Here is a 21,441-nt window from a genome sequence, read left to right as displayed (position 1 = left end):
ACAGGCTCATCCACAAACTACAGCGCTCTTGTGGTCTGAACACAGCACACACACAAAGTCTTCCACCCATATTTTTCAGTCCGGGATGGGGAAGACCACTCCCGTCACTTCACAGGCCTCGCCCCTTCAGCGTTTTGCAACAGTAGAGTCACACAGACAGGAAGACAGAGGCTTACGTACATAAATAATACATCAAGACAAACAAAAAAAACACTTAAAATAATCTTAAGCACAGCTAGACCTCCTTCAGCACCCTCCGTTAGCTGATATGCACAGGGAGTCTTCGCTAAGTCCTCTGTACAGGGATCCGGTAAAACGGATAGGATGAAAAATATGCATGTACACATTTACACATTCTCCTCATCTAGTGTACACACACACACATACTTACATGCAATTCCATTTACTACGAGGGGCCCCTAGCAGCTCATCCTGGATCAGATTACATTTCCAATATTAATATTCGCCCCATCCAGAGCCCAGTTCAACAGCGGAGGGGGCGCCATGGTCCGTGCACATGCCGAGTGTGGAGAGAGTGGGCAGAGACAGCAGCTGAGGGCAGGACCTGTCTACATCGGTGCGCTTGTGAATACTGGAGGTGCTTTTACAGCACCCTGCAGTCACGTGTACACTAATTCCAACACAGAACCCCCCCCCCCCCCCCCTCCTCTGTTAGATCACAAGCTAACACTGTTCCCTTGACCCGGTACATTTAAATCAGTGCAAATCAAGTTCAAACACAGGACAAAAAACACACCACAAATATGGTCAACACAGAAAGCAAATCATCTGTCCGCTTGATGTTATGTGCCCATACTATTAATTTTTCCAGTTCATATTTCAAAGAAATCTCTAGACGGCACACCCTCCGGGCTTTCCCTTTTAAAGCTCATGGATTATTTTGCTAATTGGCGTTAGGGGAAGCAGAAAAGTAACCTCACATCAATTAAACTGCCAAACACAAGACTGCAGCCAGTTGTATTTTAGGGTAATTGCCACAGAAGACACCCTCTCTTCTCCCTCAACCAATCTCGAGACACAACATTACCCCCACCTGAAACTGTTAACACACCCCACCAATTATGGACTTCATGTTCCTTGGTTGATCAAAGGAGGTTTATAGACCTCCATGTCCAGCTAGCACAAAACTTTCTCACAACTTTTTACGACATCTGCGGTCAATAACAACATTGTAGCAATGTTTTTTTGTTTTTTTTTTCCAGCAGGAAATTTTTTTCAGGGTGACCATGGTGTTTTCACAACTTTCCCCAACCTACAAAAAAATGTAAAAATGTTTGGCTTGCATGCATGTCCTTAGCTAATCCTGCTGTGATGTGGAAATGGTATCAGTAAGACCGAGCTGTTTGAAACTGATCTCATGGAGTGAGCAACACACGTGTTCAGACTGCCTGGGTGAGCTTCATATTCCAACGCAGGCACTTGCTAAATGGGAGCTTGCCTTCAATTTACAAAAACCCACGGCAGTTATGGTGCGAAGCTGCATGCTGGAAGTAAATAACGTTACTATTTACAAATGAGCGCGGGGCACAAAGCCCCGCCCACTCATCTAATCAATGGAGGTTTTTAACCAATCACCGGTTTCCTTTCCTCCATATAAGGCCTCAAGTCAATCAGACAGCAGTGTGATTTGTTCTTAATTTTTGAGTTCTGAAAAAATTGAGTGAATGTCAATTTAGTTTTAGATTTTTTAACAATATTTTAGTTTGAGTTGTTTTACTGGCTTATGTGCACAAATAATGTAAAAGAGGAGCTCTTCAATGGAATTGACTCTCAAAATGAAGTATAGAGCATATTGCGAAGGCCTTAGTCTCTATAAAATCATGGTTAGTTGGGTTGCATCCAAACCCAAATACCCTATTTGTAAATACACATGTAATACATTGTATAGATCTTCCAAAAGTTGACCAACGATATTCCAAATATTTGTTGTTTGCTGCTGTGGCTAGTGCGAGTACTTGTGTATAAAATCTATTTTTATATATAATGGGTTATCAGAATGTCAGAAGGGATCTATTAGTGTATTTCATGACCAATGAGATAAATGTGATGAGCTAAATCCCAGCTTTTCTGCCTTCAAATAACAAAAACTGCAATGCCAATGTACACTGGGCTTAAAAACTTGTATTTCCTTTCAAAATGCAGGAGCACCTACAGATAACTCTGTTGGCTGATCAGATAGACACAGACCTGTTTATAAAAGTAACATAAGTCAAATAGTCTATCATTCATCGGCTGAGCCATGCAAGGCTGGTATTAAGTCTGACTGGCTTCCATGCCTGAACTAACGCTCACATTTCTGAAAAATAAATTCCTAATTGTTAAAAAATATATGATTTCAACAAATATGCAGTGCCACAGCTGCACACACATACATAGACTAGTCATTTTGCAAAACTCTTTAAAAAAATGTGTTCTATATGTTTGAATGTCAGTGCACAGGGCTGATAGGAAATGTATTAGGTAAATGTAACCTGGATGTTTATGGTCCCTTTTTATAACAAAACCACAAAATGCGACTAAACCACGGTAATGCTGAGCTGTGACTGCACCACTGCCAGGAAAACCTTGTTTCTTGAAATTCTAGCAAACCCCAGCCACACTGAGCAGCTGAGCATCATATGCTACACAACACGACATGCAAAACCATCACTCAAATGCAATTACCCATTACTCAAACCATCACTCAAATGCAATTACACTCAAATGCAACTACACTCAAATGCAATTACCCACATCAATTACACCCCAGGACCACTGAAAACATGCCTTCATATTTCTCTGTTCACAAAGAGGTCTGGCCTACAGAGCAGAAAATAAAATAATTGTTGAAAAACATTAAACAAAAGCACGTCCCTTCATTGACAAAAATCTAAATTAGTTTCTCATCAAGCAAAATGTTTATGTACCTGTCAAGTGGGTTTCTTAATGAAGTTAGCCTATGTTTTACTTCAAGTCATTTAAAACAATAGGGAAAGGACCTTTTTGGTAATAGACTTTTTTGATGGAAGGTGGCCATCTAGTGGTCAACGTACAAAAAGGCAACACAAAATTAAATGCGTAACAACATACCCTTGAAAAAAGGATGTATAAAACAAATTCTCCAGTCTTGTATAATTGATTAAGTTATACAATATGAAGGATATTCACAACTTCAGACTTGACTATAAAGGAATGATAGATACACTGACCGGATTCATTTGAACAACAGTTAAAAAGACACTACAATATGTCTCAAAGCCAACTCATGGCACTGTGGTCAACCCAATTTAGGCCTCTTGTTTGGTGGGTCTAACAGTCCCTACAGTTCAGCTTTCTCTGAGCTGCCACCATCTTGTTATTCCTTTGGATGTATTTTCCAGAAACAATCATGCATGCTTTGGTCAAGCCAGCTCCCTCATTTGGGTGCACTACAACAGTGGTCCATCCAATAGGAGGTATGGAGGATGGAGGGTGACCATTCACAAACTCTGCAGAGTGCACAAACTCCTGGTGGGGTGTCTGTTGAATCTCACAGGATCTGAGGTGAGTGGGACAATATGGGGGGACATCACAAAAGTGCTTTCGTCCTTCTCCGTCCGTGAGATAGCAGTTTTAAACAAAACAAAAAAAAGGTTACAAGTGAAAAACCTAAAGGTTATGGAACAAAGCCGTAAAGGAATGCCTTAGCCCATCGGACACATCTCGACACATGTTTTTCTTCATATCGCCACCTTTTGGCAGGCATCAGAACGGTCTCTTCTGGGAGACTGTCGACGGCCGAGACGGAGGCAGCCCGGCCACGCGGGCCTGCCCGTGTGATGAGCCTGCGTTCCGGTGTTCCCGACACGGTGCACCACCTCCAGGAAGGAGACCGGGTCTGTCCGAATCGTGAACGTTTGGCATTTATGTGGGCTGGGGTACATGTAGGGAGGAGAGTCAAAACGTTATATTCACAGCATTAAAACTGACTGGGGCCGACTGTCTTTCCAAAAAAGAAACAAAAAGAATGGAATGGCCTCCGGGTCTCGCACAGGAAAGGGACCTTCTTTGGCAACTCAGACGGGGATGGTAAGGAGGGGAGCAGGAGCTGAGGCCAGGGCTCAGTTATGAGTCAAACACTGGAAGCGGTTCTTAAAGTACAGCAGGCCGTTCTTGGTGTGTGTGGCGTCGGACGAGGCCGGCGGGTAGCGGAACTTGGCGTACGTCTTGTCGCTCTCCGACTGGCCCCAGGGCAGCTTGATCTTGGTGGCGTGGCCGACTATGACGTCATCGCAGGAGCCCACGTGCAGGGACCCCAAGCCGTCGATGAAGAACTCTGAGAACAGAGAGAGTGTCTGTGAGAATGTGAAAAGGCCAAACACCCTCCTATGCAATTTTACTTTTGGAAATGGAAACAGTCTTTACACCAGGGCTCATCTCTTTACCTGGGAGTCAGGTGTTCAGTAGCACTAAGTACCCAGGAGAAGAGAAAACTAGGGCCGGATTTGGATTTGATGATTGCTGTTTACACCTTTGTGGTACAAGTGTGACATCTAGTGCCTTCTTTGAGAACTGCAGTCAGTGTGATACACGATACCATGATTATCCAGAACACAATTTTCGGCAGGATCCATTAGTCCAGTGAATTAGATGACCATTAGATCACCACTAATCAATGTACTCCCAAAATTAAATGACTTGGCTGTACAGTTTTCCTCAAGATGCACAGGCTCGAGAGAAAGATGGCGTACGTTATTTTCGCACATATTGAGCAAGCATTTCCTGTGCAGCACTTGTGATATGACAAAAGCAATTGTGGCTAAGCTTGTCATGTGGTCATGTGATGACTAGATCAGGATTCCCAGGAATCCCAGGACTCAAACTCACCCAGGTGAGCGACCCGCGCCAGGCGGGGATCGAAGCCCACTTGTTGGACCTTGTCGGTTCGGGCCAGGAAGAAGTTGATGACGCCGTCGGTGATGACGCAGTTGGGGAAGCCCTGGATGACGTGGTGGAAGCCCCTGCGCATGTGCAGGCAGTCCCCCTCCTCCTCCCCGGCCTCAATGGAGATGGTCTGCCTGTAGGTGGCAGTGTAGCCCGTGGCCTCCCGCACGGCCCCTCCCACCTGCACGCCCGGGAGGACCAGCTCGTTACGGCTCACAAACGCGCGAACAAGAGTCGCTCCAAGTTCTTGCTTTAAACCACAAGCCTTACACAATTGTGATGCCTACAGAAGTTTCTCTTTCATGAGAATTCTGTATCTAAAATATCCTTCATTGCACACAATCATCTGGGCCAACCAACTAGCATAAACTAAAACTGAAATAATACAAGAAAACAACAGAAAGTGAACCGTCTCCTCAGAGGAAGAGGGTATCATCCCAGGACCCCTGGAAAAAGGTAGACCACACCTCACATATACCACAGACCACACTAAAAATGAAAAAGAAGGCAGCCGAACAATACGGCACATACTGTACACTAAGCACTACGCATGAGAGAGGCAGTGTTGGATTCAGGTCATGCATGTTAATGTGCATGGTTTTTTTGGGGCTCTTTTTCTATTTCGGTCACTGGCAGGATGCAAGGGAGAGGGAACCCCGTCTGGATCCCGCGTGTCGACCATCTGTTCCCCCTCCAGGGCAGCCGGCGCACACAAAGAGCCGCTTTCTCAGCGCCAAACACTGCCCCCATTCTCCAGGGCCGCTGCGTAGGCCGGGAGCTGGAGTGCAGTATTTACACACAGAGAGCCCCACTCCATTCCATAGCTCTACTGTATCTGCCTACTCTGTTCTTCTCCACATCACAGGAAGAAAGCTTTTGTCATTTGAAAAGTAGCTGACTGAGACCTGAGAGGGACTGATTGCACCGCAATCACATACCAGGATACAGAATAGTCTCTGTTGCCGTGACACTGGGCTTATCCTCTGGAATTCCATTATTTTACTTTTGTACTGTCATACACATTATGCAGCAGCTGTACAAAAGTCTGCACTGTCCTTCCTGGATTAACATTCAAAAATAGAAATGTTAATAGTTTATTTTGATCAATTAACAAAGGGCATGAAGAGAAGAAGTGAATGAACATTAGAAAAATCTCAATCAAATCACTATTTGGTGTGACCACCCTTTGCCTTCAAAAACGGCAACAATTTTTATAGGTATACTTGCACACAGTTTTTGAAGGAACTCGGCAGGTAGGTTGTTCCAAATATCTTGGAGATACCTTGGAAGCTTTGGCTGTTCCTCACCCAGTTTTAACCCTCCTACACAGCGGTTTCTGTTTCAGTTAATGATTGTGTTTCAACCTAAAATTGATAATCATTAGCTCCTGTTTGGTATAATTGGTTAATCATACACCTGACTATATGCCTACAAAATCCCTGACTTTGTACAAGTGTACCGAGAAGAACTGATGCTTGTTTGAAGGCAAAGGATAGTCACACCAAATACTGATTTGATTTAGATTTTTCTTCTGTTCACTCACTTTGCATTTTGTAAACTGATAAAAAATAAACTATAAACATTTCTATTTTTGAAAGCATTCTTACTTTACAGCATTTTTTCACACCTGCCTAAAACTTTTGCACAGTACTGTACATCAGACTGCTGCCTGCTCAAGTGGTTTACAGCTGAATGCACAGAGTGGGCAGAGATACCCCTCTCAGCAAGACCAGCCCAACAATTGAGAGGAAAAGCACAAAATCCAGCTAAAATAGGTTATGAAATGAATAGGTATGATTCTACTGGGTCTAACTGTCATGGGCTTAAAAAAAAACCCTTGAGAAAAAGATCTAATCCCCAAGCTGCACAGATCATCTCCAGGGCTGCACAAAATAATGCCATTATCTATAAAGAGTAGAAGCAAAAATGGGAATCCTGGCTTGGCTTGTGTGCTTAGTGAATCACATGGAATTGTTTTAATATCACGAATTCTACCTGATATGATAACCAATTCACAGAGCTGACTCACAATACATTTGTATGAACTGTGTGGTGCCCTCTACAATAGGATTGCAAACCAGCTCCTCTGACTAACAATATTCTCCATCTGAATTATTACACAATGTAGAATGTAGACTTTTAAAATGACAGTAGGTGTCCAGCTTTTAGTTAGGGCCGCAGTACATGGCCCTACACAGCGGTCCAGTAAAGTAATGCATAGACCCGAGTCTTTTCTGTGCATGACCGCTGCTACACGTCTTATTCTCCCTCACCAGGTCCAGGGTGGTGCTCTCCAGAACGTCCACCAGCTTCTCCAGCCTGGTGCTGCCCATGAAGATGAAGTCATCGTCCACCCACAGGACGTACTTGGTGGTCACCTGGGAGACGGCCAGGTTCCGCCCCGCGAACCAGCCCTGTGGGGGGTAACACAGGGGTAACACCGGGGGTAAGAGCGTGCACTGACTCTGCTTTCAGGTGATGACGGGCCGTGTGTTCTCTCCCGGGTTTCCTCTCTCAGTCATCCGGCTCCTTCATGTTCACATGCTTTGTAGTCTAGCAATCGACTAGCTAGTTTTAGCTATTTCTGGTGGTTATAAATGCAAATACCGCAGGAAATTGAATGCTGCAGTAATAATGAGTAAAAATGATAATAACTTCCAGTTGATTAAACAGGGGACAATCACCCTGGAGCAATGTGGCCCTTGCTCAAGGGCCCAACAGCTGTACGGATCTTTTCGTGGCTAGACCAGGGCTTAAACCACCAACCTTCCGGGTCCAAGTTTAGCCACTAGGCTTTATTGTATGACATTTCTTATGGCTCACGGAGAACCAATTGCTGCATCTAGAATCCAGATTTCCCCGACTTGATCATCCAACATAATAAGGTGTTAATGTGGGTCTTTCCGGTGGTAAAGTCATATAGACTATAAATCTGACACCACTTGAAAGCAGGGTTAGCGCCTAGCCACAAAACACTGCCCGTCATTATGATATTCCTGTGTTTTACAACTGAACCTGAAAAAACAGTGTATGCTGCTGTTCCATTGTTTCCCATAGTTAATTGCTAGGTCTTTCTATGACGTCTATGAGGTGTTGGTGAAATGAAATGAGAAGCCAACCGGCGATGTTTGTTGCTCCGTGCGGACTCTCACCTTCCCAAAGGGCATGATGTAATGCTCGATGTGAGGGCCAGTCACTGGCTTTGGGTGCTCACTGTCGTCTGCGATCACTATGGTGACAGTGGGGTAGTACCGCCGTATGCTGTCAATCAGATTCTGCAGCTTGTCGTAGCGCAGGAATGTTTTGGTTGCTATGGTGACTAGTGCACTGATATTGTATTCTGCAAGAGAGAGGAACAGACATGCTTAGTTTTTCAGAGCAAGTTCTATTAGTTTTATGACATTGAGCTGCTGCCATAGAAATATGTTAATCTATTATTTAATCCCAGAGAGCTGTTATGTATCAACATTGCTTTCTTGTCTGTGAAATAAAAAAAATACATTTAAAGGTAAAAGAGCATGAAAACAATTAGGTATATTCAACAAAATTTAATATAAGATGACATGAGTACAGCATTTGTTTAAATGATTTAAAAATAATGCCTGTGGGTGGAAGAAATGCAACACTTAACACAGTGTTCCTCAGAGATGAGTGCATTGCAGCCAGATTCATTACATTACATTACATTGCATTCAAGACAGCCTTTTCCTATACAATGAATAATGTATAGTGTCCCAGTCTTAAGCCATTATATATTATCACATCCACATTACTACAGGTTATCTCAAATATATCCTTGTGGGTAGGCTCATTTAAGTCTTTTTGTAAAGACAAATAGTGACTCACTAAGTACTTCAGTTAAAAATGAAACATAACCATAATGAGAGTTGTTTTGGCAGAAATCGCATTGTCTTTGGAAATACATTTTGGAGCAGTTTAATCAAGTACATGCAAGACAAGTGATCCTTGATCTTGGAAGGCTATTGTGGTTGCCTTATGCTAGAAATGGGCATTTTGGAAGGTTATTTGTGTGACTAATGTAACTTAATTTTTGAAGAATATCACTGTCCCTGTTAAGCCTAAGTTATTGTGGGTGGTGCTACGTACCACCCTTTGGTCCCGGGTTATATAGTTTCGGGGTGACGCCATGACGGATCTTGATCGTGAAGACTGCCTGGTGTCCATTGGTCTCAAACTGCACTGAAAGACATAGAGAACATGCTTACACTCACATACTTTCACACCTGGAATAGAACAACGGGTTGTGCGGGACCCAGACCACAGTAGGTATGATTCAGTTAAACCTTACATGGTGGAGATAGTCATTTTACAGCTGTCTATAATGATAATAGAGTCATTCTAATGACTTAAATATATGAATTATCTATCAATTCGACCTCATTCTGCTGTGTCAGCAAGCCTGTGGTTGTGTAGAACTGCACAAAACAACACAAATCGATAATGACAACAAATGCAACATCAAACTGATGAATAGAAACTGAGCTTTGTGGGGCAGTCCCTAGGGCAGCCCCCTCAAGCAGTGTGTGACTCCTGGGGTTTCATCCATATGTCAAACCGTTTTATATAGTTTTTTATCTTTTTGCAAAAAAGCCAAGCCAGTTAGAGGGACTGGTCAGTCAATGTCATATGCCAAGTTTAATGTAAATTGGACAAGCTAGGAGGAGAAAGATTTTATTTAATTTTTTTATAAATTAAAAATGGCAGTAAATCCATAATGGTAGGCTTATGGGTCATTGAGGCAAATTTATTCTGAAGGACAAGAGGGATCTTGAGACATTAGCTCATGGTCTCTACGTGAAACAGTGCAAGACGTATCATTGTTTAATTATTGGAATTTAGTTAACTGCTATACTTCCAGCATGTGGCTAATCGACACTAAATTCGGTCATTCGTAGGTACCCTCTATCAGTCTAGCAATTCTCATATGAATCTCTTAGGTGAACAGCAAGCCATGCCAACACGCAGCAATTGGCTTGCTGCAGATACAGGTTTAAGCATAGCAACTTTGTTTATAATGGGGTTTAAGATATTTGCCTCGTTGATGCTATATTCTGAGTTTCATGAAAATTTTTCTAAGTGTATAGGTTCTAACCAGATTTTATTTAAAAAAATATTTGTTTTGACTTCGATTTTTAGATCTAATGAGCAAGGAGTTATGGTCTGTCAAACCTTGTAAAAAAGTGGCCAATCGAGGCAAAATCGCCTTTTGCAGTAACCCTCTATCAATGAGCCAAGTTTCATTAAATTAAATTGGGTGGTTTTGCTAGTACTGGAAAAAATGGTGGCAGAAATAATAATAATATCAAGATAAACAATCAGGTGTCTCTCACCTTTGATGCTTGGTTCCGTAATAAGAAATATAGGCACCCAAGTACCACTCAACTGGTGTACAAGCACGTAGTGTGCCACCCTGAGCTGGAACACAGCCGAGGTTCCACCGTGTGCATCTCGTCTTTCAGACTGCATTCCACATTCAATCCCTTTGGCCGGGACACTGGTACACCTTCACCAGTACGTTTGGCAGTGAGTGCATGCTATGCAGAATGCCGTTTGGAGTGCTGCCAAAGAGTGGAAGAGCACGTGGCCACACAGAAGCTGCTTGTGCAACAATGCCCCATTTTGGCGGGAGGGGAGTTAAGATGTTTTTTTTAATTTTTTTATTTGCTGCTTGTGTACTGGGACTCAATCAGTTCAAAGAGGCATGATGATCCTTGTTATTGATCCTCGCTCTCTGATTAGGACAGCAACTCACAAAGAAAAGATGCCATGCAACAGGACACGGGCTACAGATGTAAGTATGTATGCTCCATAATCATGCACTTGGTAGTGCATACCACCAGGTACACTGTGAGCACAGCTCACCATATGCATGCAAGCAGTGTTTACATTTGGAGTAGAAGGGTCTGAGGTCACACTATCACCTTCCATGAACTTTGACCAGAATATAAGTGTCAAACTTCTTGGTATATTCCAAAAGAGGTCATCAATATCTTGAGTATAATTTTCTGTCAAGTACGTTGTCAGAGCAAAATACTTTTTGATAAATAATAGTTTGTGCAAGAAATATCACACAACAAGGCCTCCTGGGAGCTAAAAGTATAGAGGAATGCAAGAATGCGTGCTACTATTTGTTTGTCCACTGAGAACATGTGATAGCACATCTAGGAACTTTGAACGCCAACTTAGGTCACTAACCTCTGTTAAAATCTATTTCCATGGGTTGTAGGCAGTACGAAAGTGTGGGTTTTCGGGACAGCAGCTTGGGTGTGGCCTCACCTGTGTCAGCAGTGCTGGGGTGGAAGAGGGTGTTGGTGTAGGTGACAAACTGCAGCTGTCGGTTCAGGTTCGGCAGCAGGCTGCTGGACAGGGTCATGTGCATTTCCCCATCACCCCTGAGTTTCACCCCGGCCACTTCTGCTGCCACATTGAACGTCCCCAGGGTGGCAGTGAAGTTCACCTGAGGGAGAGAGAGGGAGAGAGGGAGAGAGAGAGTGAACAAGAGAGAGACAATGAGCAAGGGTGAGAGAGTGAGAGAGAGTAAGTGAGAGCAAGAGAGAGAGTGAACAAGAGAGAGACAATGAGCAAGGGTGAGAGAGTGAGAGAGAGTAAGTGAGAGAGAGATAGAGAGAGTGAACAAGAGAGAGACAATGAGCAAGGGTGAGAGAGTGAGAGAGAGTAAGTGAGAGAGAGAGTGAGCAAGAGAGACAATGAGCAAGAGAGAGAGAAAGTGAGAGAGTGAGAGAGAGTAAGTGAGAGAGTGAGCGAGAGAGAGAGTGAGAAAGGGATAGATAATTTCCTTCATGGAAAAGCTGTGAATCATTTTGGGAGAAGCAGAACATGTTTTAGCCTGTCACAACCTTCAAATTGAAAATATAATTTAATTGAGTGTTTGGGATTTACAATTTGGAATTAAGAAATAACCTAAGAAATAATTTAACTCTATTCTATCAACAAGAAATAGACAAGCAGATATCTATCAAAAGGAACAATGTGACTTACCAAGTGGAGATCTCTGGGTGGTTCTTGTAGGGCCAACCCTGAAAAAATGAGGGGAATGTTCAGCTGCACACAGAAACATTAATTGGATAATTTCCCAGAAGCCAGTTGCTTGATTAACAATTCAGCAGTCTTAGTTGACATTTAAAGAAAATTGCCTCCAGTTTACCATAACATGACCCAAAGAAACAGTACCTTTCCAGCATGCAGATTAAGCCCATTTTCTTGCTTATAATGTTCTCATTACACTGAAAGGAACAATGTCTGTCTCCTTGATTTCAAGCTCATTGAGCAGCCACTGAGCACAAATGAGAAATTTCCTATTTTGGCACTCAACTATTTATAACAGTCACTTCCCCAGTCAGATTTTCTGTACTACTGTAGGTCTCTAAAAATAAACGTAAACTAACTTAAATAACAATGTGTTTGACCTTCCTGTTCCTACCCAAGGTTATTACTTCATTAGGTATTTATAGCTTGACAGAAAAGTAAGAATAGCTTTCAGTCCACTGGGAGGCAGTTCTGCTGCAACACAAATAATCATATAGATAACCAGATAACTATAACAGGTGCAGGTGATTTTGCACAACAGATACATTTTAAATTCACAAATCTAAAGCATAATTTTAGATAAAATTCCTTTGTTACACAAGAGGAACCAAACAAAGAGAAATGATTGGGGTATTTTTTTCTGAAAAGTTATATTTGCAATATGAATCTGAAATGATCCATTATATCAATGCTCATGGTGAGGACTCACTGGTCTCCATCCATTAGTGTCAGAGATCTGGTGCCAGCCCAAACCGTCAAAATGACGTCACCTTCCTTCTCCTAACTGTATCCAGCAGGTCAGAGATCCACTACCATCTTTTCATTAATCCTGTACTGCACAGGGTCTGTGGTGTATTACCCTACATACATGTGAACCCTAGGAAAATAAGTTGTTGACAACAACCAATAGGTATCAAAATAAACAATAAACAATTGAGATCAGAGAAAACAGTCTCTAGAGTTTGCAGGGAATGGTGCGAAAAACAAAAAAACATACAGTGAGCAGCAGTTCTGTGGGCAAAAACACCTTGTTAATGAGACAGGTCAGTAGAAGGGCCAGACTGGTCAAAGCTGTGTAAAGCAGTGTAGTAGTATGGTTAGGGGAAACTGGTTTGTAAGCTACATGTTCTTAGTTTGATTCCCAGGTAGGGCATTGCCACTGTATTAGAAAGAAATTTAACTTGTATATCCAGCTGTATAAATGGATACTTTGTCAAAATATAAGATGTGCATATAAGGTGGACAAATGATGCCTCTTTGTGTAAAAATAAGCTAGATGACATAATGTAGTTGTGTGTTATTATTGTGTAAATGTAATTATTGATCATCACCGTAACCATCATCAGCATCATCCCCATTGAGCATTGGTGTACTCAGAGCAGTGATGTGAGGGTCTTCTCTAACCTGGGATGAGGATGGTTTTTAGGGGGCGCACTTCAACCCCCTGGGTGGGGTACTGCAGGGGGCTGTTGGCTTCTGCTACAATAAGCAAATCGGCAGGCGTCTGGGACCTTTAACAGAGCGGTCGTAAACAGATTCCAGTGAGCATTGCCCAAACTAACAGAAAACATTTTGAGAACCCTGAGGGAACCCAGCACGGTTGGGTCCTCATTTCAGTGTCACACAGCAATTCAATGGGACAAGAATGAACTTTACTTCTTCACAAAGAATGAGATGCATAATCACATCTGTTCTTAGCTTTTATACATAATTATATCAAAGCTAAAAATAGTAATGGCATCCAGGCCTGAGCTTCAAATGTGTGGCATTGTGTGTTACAGAGGAGGGGCATTGTGTGTTACAGAGGAGGGTGAAACAAGCTCAGCAGGACGGTTAGGAATGCTTGTGTCTTAGGATTCACTGGACTTAGTTTGTCTTACTTTCATTGTCAAATAAAGTAAACTAATCCCATGATTATATCTTAGCTTAAATGTCAAATCTCTTTTATAGCAATGAGGTCCAATATACTGCATCTTCTTTTAATAATGATACGTGGTGACTCTCTCTCTACATTTCCCACAGTGCTATATTGCCCTTACATGGTACATATGACTATACTTCCTGTGTCCTGTGTTTTCATGTGCCCTGTTACTTGTGTAGAGTTACGATGAAATGTTATGCTGTGATGCTCGGTGGGTGAATGACTGCCCCTTTCCTTGGCTCAACAAGGCACTGCTGCTACTGCTATCGAGTGTTTTCAGGAGGGGACTCGCCTCATCTGGAAGCTGTGGTACTCCTGTGTACGCCGACGTTTCAGCTCCTCCAGCTCCACGGGCTCGAAGGCCGTGTGCAGGGTGTGGGCCGACACCCGCGGGAACAGCAGCTGGGCAAAGGGCAGTCGCACCCCCCCGCCCTCTCCCTCACACACGCACCCGTTCCGGGCGAGCAGGCTGAAATTTGGGTAGGTCATGGGGCACAGACAGACAGGACGGAAAGAGATATCAGCAGGGTACTTAACAATGTTCAAAGCAAAAATGACTGAAGTCTTTCGTCTAACGACTTTCATTTGATGCTAAAACGTGAGCAGAAAATGGAAACCAATGACTATTAATCTCAAGATTAAGCACACCAGTACGCTTGGCTGCACAAACATGTCAGGACAGAGTTTCCGTGTTTTTAAATCGGCAAAGTCAAGAATCATCTGGAGACCTGATTTAATAGACATGGAGGCGGCCTGAATCCCAGTGTAGCCACAATAAGATTCGCACAGCCGTTGGGCCCTTCAAGGCCCTTAACCCTGCATTGCTCTACGGGAGGATTGTCTCCTGCTTAGTGTAATCAACCATACGTCGCTCTGGATAAATGCCAATAATGTAATGTAATGCAAAACAGTGTTAGGGAAGGGCTGTTGTGTTAAATTTTTATTTAAATTGTCTGAATCAGATAATTACACTCTCCTTCAGGCAATATGGTATACTGGCATATCTATGGTACCCACCCAGCTACGCTCTCCTTCAGGTGGTATGGTATACTGGCATATCTATGGTACCCACCCAGCTACGCTCTCCTTCAGGTGGTATGGTATGCTGACATATCTATGGTACCCACCCAGCTACGCTCTCCTTCAGGTGGTATGGTATGCTAGCATATCTATGGTACCCACCCAGCTACGCTCTCCTTCAGGTGGTATGGTATGCTGCTGTATCGGTGGTCCTGCAGCCTCTCCTCCAGGAGCCGGTCTGCGCTGTTCCCTGGTTTCTGCCGCACGTCCACAGTGGTGTAGGTCCTAGGCGTCCAGGAGCGGAGCAGTGCGGCCACCAGCAACACTGAGGCCACGATCACAAGCAACACCGTCTTCCGCAGGGAGTACATCCTGGACACTGTTCCACGGCAAAACAGGTAAGACCAGTCAGATCCTGTGTTTCATTATAGCAGAGTAACTGTGTTTAATGAATTGCCTATTACTAGACAGGGTTCAAAAACCTGAATGAAAACAGCAGGTCATGATTTGTGTAAATAACAAAGGGTTCTGATAACGAGCCTTTCTTGCTGAGTAGGACTACTCTTCTAAGTAAAGACGTAAATTGAGTTTACTCTGTGATTGATTTATTCAGTTTTTCAGCCACATGATGGCCTGCTTCACTGGCACTGACACTTATTTGTTCCTAATGCTGAGAAACAACAGTAACAGACTCCAAATACAAACTGCTTTTCTTAGCTTTCTTTGCCTAAGCTGATGAGGCAAAGACACACAGCTGCCCAAGAAACGGTTGAGTAACTAACTGTTCAACTGCTTTTGCTCCCCTAATATGGGGACACTATGAAATATCACCTTTTATGGTTGTAAATACCCACATATTAAAGCTGGCAGTCTTCACTTTTAATATATAACTAATGATAATATATATATATATATATATATATATATATATATATATATATATAACCATATATTATATAACTAATTTTTCAACAACAATTCCCTCAGTTCTAAACCGGCAGGAAGAAATATAAATCTTAAATTAAAAAATAAAAATGGGCTGGTATAGTCTAATAAATGGTTACATGATTATTAAAAGTGCTGAAACGTTCAGTTAAAATTTTCATTTGGAAGTATTAAGCAGTATAAAGGTTGCATTTTGCCCATAACCCCGTAGGTGAAACTGCATGTAGTAAAACAAACTCCACTCACTCACTTATTGTGTGAAATAATTGCACTCTTCCCAATTAACATATACTGTATACTCAGAGACAAACATAAAAAAAAACACATTAAATAATGTACAGTGCCCTTCAGTGTAGCAACAAACCTCCAAGAAAACATATCATAGAAATCAATTTAATGCACAACATGCATAAATAAGTTATGACATTCATTTCCTAAACAAATCTTGCTTGCATAGATACTCAATACAGTGACAGTTCTGATACAAGCAGTTTTAAAGTTATTAAAAAAGCAATAATGAAAGAATATTTAACCTGAGGTTTGCAGTATTTTGCACATTTCTCTACATGAAGTCTTACCCTGCTATCATTGATCAGGACACAATACGGTCACTGGTGTCTTCCCCATTAGTCTCTATCCAGTTTTAAGAAGAGGTACTTCCGGGCAAAACCCTTCCTGCCCCCACAATTCCACGGGTGCAAACACAGAGGTCCAGAGCAGCCACTGTCCCATCTGCACATGCCGGAAATCAACTCTGGACCAAAAGGCAAAAATGCACAACTGTGAGTTTGGGGGGGAGGGGCTGGTTTTGGGTTGCAATCATGTGTTCTGTGGGAGGGGGAAGGAGGGGCATAATTTCTGGGAAGTAATCTGGTTGAGTACATGCATGTCCTTGGGGCTGTGGGAAAAACACAAAAGTTCACATTGTCTGCAAATGCTGAAAACACCCTGTTATACATTATTAATGATGCAATTCTTTCAAATATACTGTCTCCTGCTTAGTCTAATCAAATGTAAGTCGCTAAATGACATGTAATGTAATGTAACGGTAATGGTGCCCTGTTCTGACTTAATACCAGCAAACCCTGTGGCACTGACTCATATTTTCTTGGGCAGGTTGGGGTGGGGGGAGGGACGAATCGATCTGAACAGGGGAAATTCCAAAGAACGACGTCACTTGGAAGAGCCAAGACTGAAGCATTTGGAGACATTGACGTCCCTGCGCTGCACCTGCCACTCTGCCCTGCACTGGGGGCGCTGTGCTGGGGCCAGCCACTATTTCAGAGGGGATGCTGGAGAGAGAGAGGACCCCCTACTACCCACTGTCCAGACCCTCAGCACCATATGGCTGGGTAAATAATACGAGCAGAAGGCCTGACAGAAGAGTGTCTGTCCATAATCCTGTCCCTCAGGGTGGCCTGAGTGAGTCCAGATCCTGTTGCCTGTTGGGCCAACAATGCATGCAAATCCACTACAGCACCTGTTCTGGACAAATCACACTCTGGCTCTCTTTCCTGGACCATCTATGTCCACTGTCTGTCACATGGGGACTGAGGCTGGAACTAGTGGAATTTCTCTCTGAGAACATGATGCTAATCTAGCTGTATGTCCCACCTCGTTTATCCTGGGTAGAAAGACACACCCTCCCATTCCACTTTTTTATATCTCCATAATTTGAAAAGCCAAACCATGGTCTTTTGAACCCCCCAAAAAACTGTTAAACAAAACACTGACATAAACCGCACATCCTCCAGACTTATTGGAAGGGAATTAAAGCACACCTTGGTAAAGCGATACGTTGTTGTAGCCTACTCGCAGACGATCGAGAAAAAAGAAAACTGAATCGTCACGTGAATTGGTGCCAGGCCGGTTTGCGCTCCGACAACACCCTGGAATTCCACAAACTATATGACCAGGCGCGCGCAGCAAACATTTATACGCCTTCAATTTATGCAGGGAACACCTCCAGAAAACGTATCGATTTTTTAAAATGTCACACACAAAAACCGATCAAATTAAGGCAACACTGATTATCTTGGTATGGGGGATGGGGATGCCGCCATGCAATGGGTAGCTGGGGTGTTTCCTGTGAGAAAGAAAAATACACGGCTCTAAAAGCAAACACAATTTATTTTATCAACGTGTACAGGTAAACTAGTGGTCACTCAGATTGAGAATAGTTATCACCGGAATTAAATTTGATCGGGAATACGGGACCATGGGCCCGGCAATGCCCGTATTCCATTCTTCACCGGTAGCCTATGTAAAGAGGACCCCCTGTCAAAGATTATCACACCATATCTATTGTAAAATCCGCTGACCCCACTAATTCAGATACGATTCACATTGCAAATTAGCGAACAATCGAATTACAAACGTTAATAAATATTTGAGACTATTAGAGAGGCCTCACCGCAAACCTGGAAGAACCGATATTAAATCATACATTGACCATCGAATCAACAAATTGACTTTAATCAAATTGGTTGCTTCATTCGTAGCATGCCGCATTTATTCTGTGAACAAGTCTTAAACATGCCGTAGAAGAGTGCAATGTGATATATATAGTACCAACGAATAACCCGTTAATGGTATTACAGCTAGCCGTAATTAGCTGCATAAATAGCTATTTAGCCAATTGACCAATTCTCACTACGCTGTTTGGAGCATTGGTTTATGTTACACGCCCCCACCTGCCCGTTACAGATAATCATGTTTATTACCGCTATATCTCCGGAAAACGGGTAAACAACCAGTATTTTGGAAATGAAATCAAGATAATCGGTTATTAGATTAGGACTATAAATAGGCGACACGTAAAAAAGACAATCATAAATCAAATCTTACCGCCATCTAAGCAAAGGTTGTCCTTTCCTCCGAATGACGCCAGAACAAACACTCCGAAATTAAAATATAACGGTCTGCGTGTCACTATGTATGTAATATTGTTACGACCCTATCGCACTGTGCTGCAGTCGCTCTCCTGATTCGACCCATCTGCTTCGTGAAGGTGTGATGGCGCTTCAAGCGGCCGAAAAGCGCGACTACATCTTGCAGTGAAGCGCCCTTGAGCCTGCAAAAGTAGTGGCGTAGAAGCCTATACGCACAAGTTCTTAAAATAAAGAATTTACATCAAATGCATGGATTTTTTCTTATTTTTTATATGTGGTAACACTTTACAATAAGGTTCAATAAATTGGCATGAAATAATGTATTGTTAACTAACTGATAAGTTAATTTGTACAGCTCTGTTAACGTATTTGTACATCATTAATTCATGTTAACAATTACATTAGTCATTGGCAATTAATATTGGCATTAAAAAGTCAGTTAATATATTTCTAAATGGTTAACTTTGCTAATGTATAAATATCATGCAAGTTGTACGTTAGTTAGTTAGTTAGTTAGTTAGTTAGTTAGTTAACAAATGCATTAACTAATGAAAAATGTATTTAATGCATAACTAATGTATTTGTACATCATTAATTCAGGTTAACAACTACATTAGTTAATGCCAATCCCTTAAGTTTGACCATATATATTTTATCCCTTATTTTCTAGTGCGACTGTGCAAAGTCACTGCTTACATTTTCTTCTAAGACCGGTCTTCTTGTATATAATGAATTTGTATTGTCATATTCGCTGAAGAATATGGCCTCCCAAAATAGCAGCCATTTTCACCCACTTCACTGTCATGTTTGTGAAGACTGCTGTCACATATCCAACGAACAACCACCAGCCATCGAAGTGTACTGCAACTGCAAAGATGAGGGGGGATACAGAGTCATTCGGTGCATTCTGGTTGAACGTGGACAGGCTCACCCTCCATTTGTATTTTTTGCTTTATTCAGACAAGTAGAAGGTAGAGAGGGTAACTGAAGGTGTCATGGCAGGGATCATGGGGAGACCTTGACAGGGAAGTGGAAACCCATAGTCTTTAAAGGCAGGTACAGACAAGCTACAGGATGCTCTTTAGACTGTGGCACAATGGCACAATTTCATCATATGAATGACCTGCTTTTATCTGAAAGCTTCCTTTTTTTCTCTATGGTCATCAAGCATACATTTTTTGTGATGTCAAACCAGCGGTGTGCACAATGAAAGCCAATCCATTTTGGAATTTCCAATCAACTTATTTGCTAAATTAATTTACAGTGTATTTAGGTTGGCGGCACGGATGGTGCAGTGGGTAGCACTGCCGCCTCACAACAAGGAGGTCCTGGGTTCGAATCCCCGTCGGCCGGGGCCTCTCTGTGCGGAGTTTGCATGTTCTCCCCGTGTCTGCGTGGGTTTCCTCCGGGTACTCCGGTTTCCTCCCACAGTCCAAAGACATGCAGGTTAGGCTGATTGGAGAGTCTAAATTGCCCATAGGTATGAGTGTGTGAGTGAATGGTGTGTGTGCCCTGTGATGGACTGGCGACCTGTCCAGGGTGTATTCCTGCCTTTCGCCCAATGTATGCTGGGATAGGCTCCAGCCCCCTGCGACCCTGTTCAGGATAAGCGGGTTCAGATAATGGATGGATGGATGGATGGATGTATTTAGGTTATTTATAAGAATAATTATAAGAATAATTAGCTGAAACGGTGGCCCACAAAGACATAGCAAAGACAGAGGCAAATGCCTGACACCCTAGTTAGTCCACTATTTAAAGGACAAGTGCACCATTTTGAAGACAGCCAGAGCCTACTGGACAGCTGTCGACTAAGCAAAAAAATCACATCAATAATCAAATTAATTGCAACCACCCCCATTGAGATAAATAAAATAATATTTATTTATGACTGCCAATTAAAGTATATAGGACATTTACCTTTCAATTCTTCACCATTTCATTCTCAAATAATACATACAGACATGCAATTACCAATGTAATATAGTAATATAGATGGATATAGAGACTGTATGGTGTTTCAAGTGGCTTAATGGTTTATTTATTTATATATGTATTCCTCTAAATCTTGGGTGCGCTCCTTCCCATACAGCCTGGGTGTGGCCCTGTGAGAAGTGATGAGGAGTCAATGGAAGGAGCAGGTAGATGCATGCGTGCACACTGCTTAAACTGGGCAGGAGATCTGGCTTTAAAATGGGCCGCACACCACAGAGTGGACCCTGCTCTCCATTCCTTCAGCAGCTGTGGCCATTAGGGAAACTAAAGTGTATACAGTGTTTCCCACAGAGGAAGGGCTTTTATTTAACTTTAACAATCTATCTGACAGTCAAAGTTAAGAGCAAACAACCCAGCAAGCCAAATAGTTTTTCCATTTTTCAAGGTTTGTGGAAATGTCTGAAATATGTGCATATGGTTTTTCCAAAGATGATCGGTAATTGAATATGGCAACACATTATACTTTTGGTGTTTTTGCTGTCTGGTGCTGTTATTTAAAAGGTCATACAATTCTATATTAAAAGAAAGGAAAAAACTGTGTTTCATCCCTCTATGTCGTCGATGGTGTTGAGTGGTTTAACATGAAATAAGACAAAATACATTAATTCACTATTTCAATATGCAGAGATATGAAGCTGAATAGTTTTGCCTGCATCCTTATCTCTGTTCTGAACGGTA

General features: G+C 42.4%; 1 protein-coding gene across 1 annotated transcript; it reads right to left on the bottom strand.

The window, feature by feature from the left end:
• Positions 1-1,310: 1,310 nt before the first annotated feature.
• Positions 1,311-18,861, bottom strand: b4galnt1b (beta-1,4-N-acetyl-galactosaminyl transferase 1b). The gene is made up of 12 exons (XM_061220260.1): positions 18,725-18,861; positions 16,456-16,631; positions 15,095-15,311; positions 14,205-14,381; positions 13,396-13,502; positions 11,944-11,981; positions 11,221-11,401; positions 9,031-9,123; positions 8,076-8,263; positions 7,197-7,337; positions 4,867-5,104; positions 1,311-4,315 (listed from the first exon to the last, which is right to left on the bottom strand). The coding sequence occupies exons 3-12, from the start codon at positions 15,301-15,303 to the stop codon at positions 4,101-4,103; spliced, it is 1,587 nt and encodes a 528-aa protein (XP_061076244.1). The 5' UTR covers positions 15,304-15,311; positions 16,456-16,631; positions 18,725-18,861; the 3' UTR covers positions 1,311-4,100.
• Between the last annotated feature and the right edge of the window lie 2,580 nt (positions 18,862-21,441).

This window comes from Conger conger, chromosome 14, assembly GCF_963514075.1.
Source record: "Conger conger chromosome 14, fConCon1.1, whole genome shotgun sequence".
Lineage (NCBI taxonomy): Eukaryota > Metazoa > Chordata > Actinopteri > Anguilliformes > Congridae > Conger > Conger conger.
The sequence above is the reverse complement of the archived record's forward strand: the minus strand, read 5'-3'. Positions and strand labels throughout refer to the sequence as shown.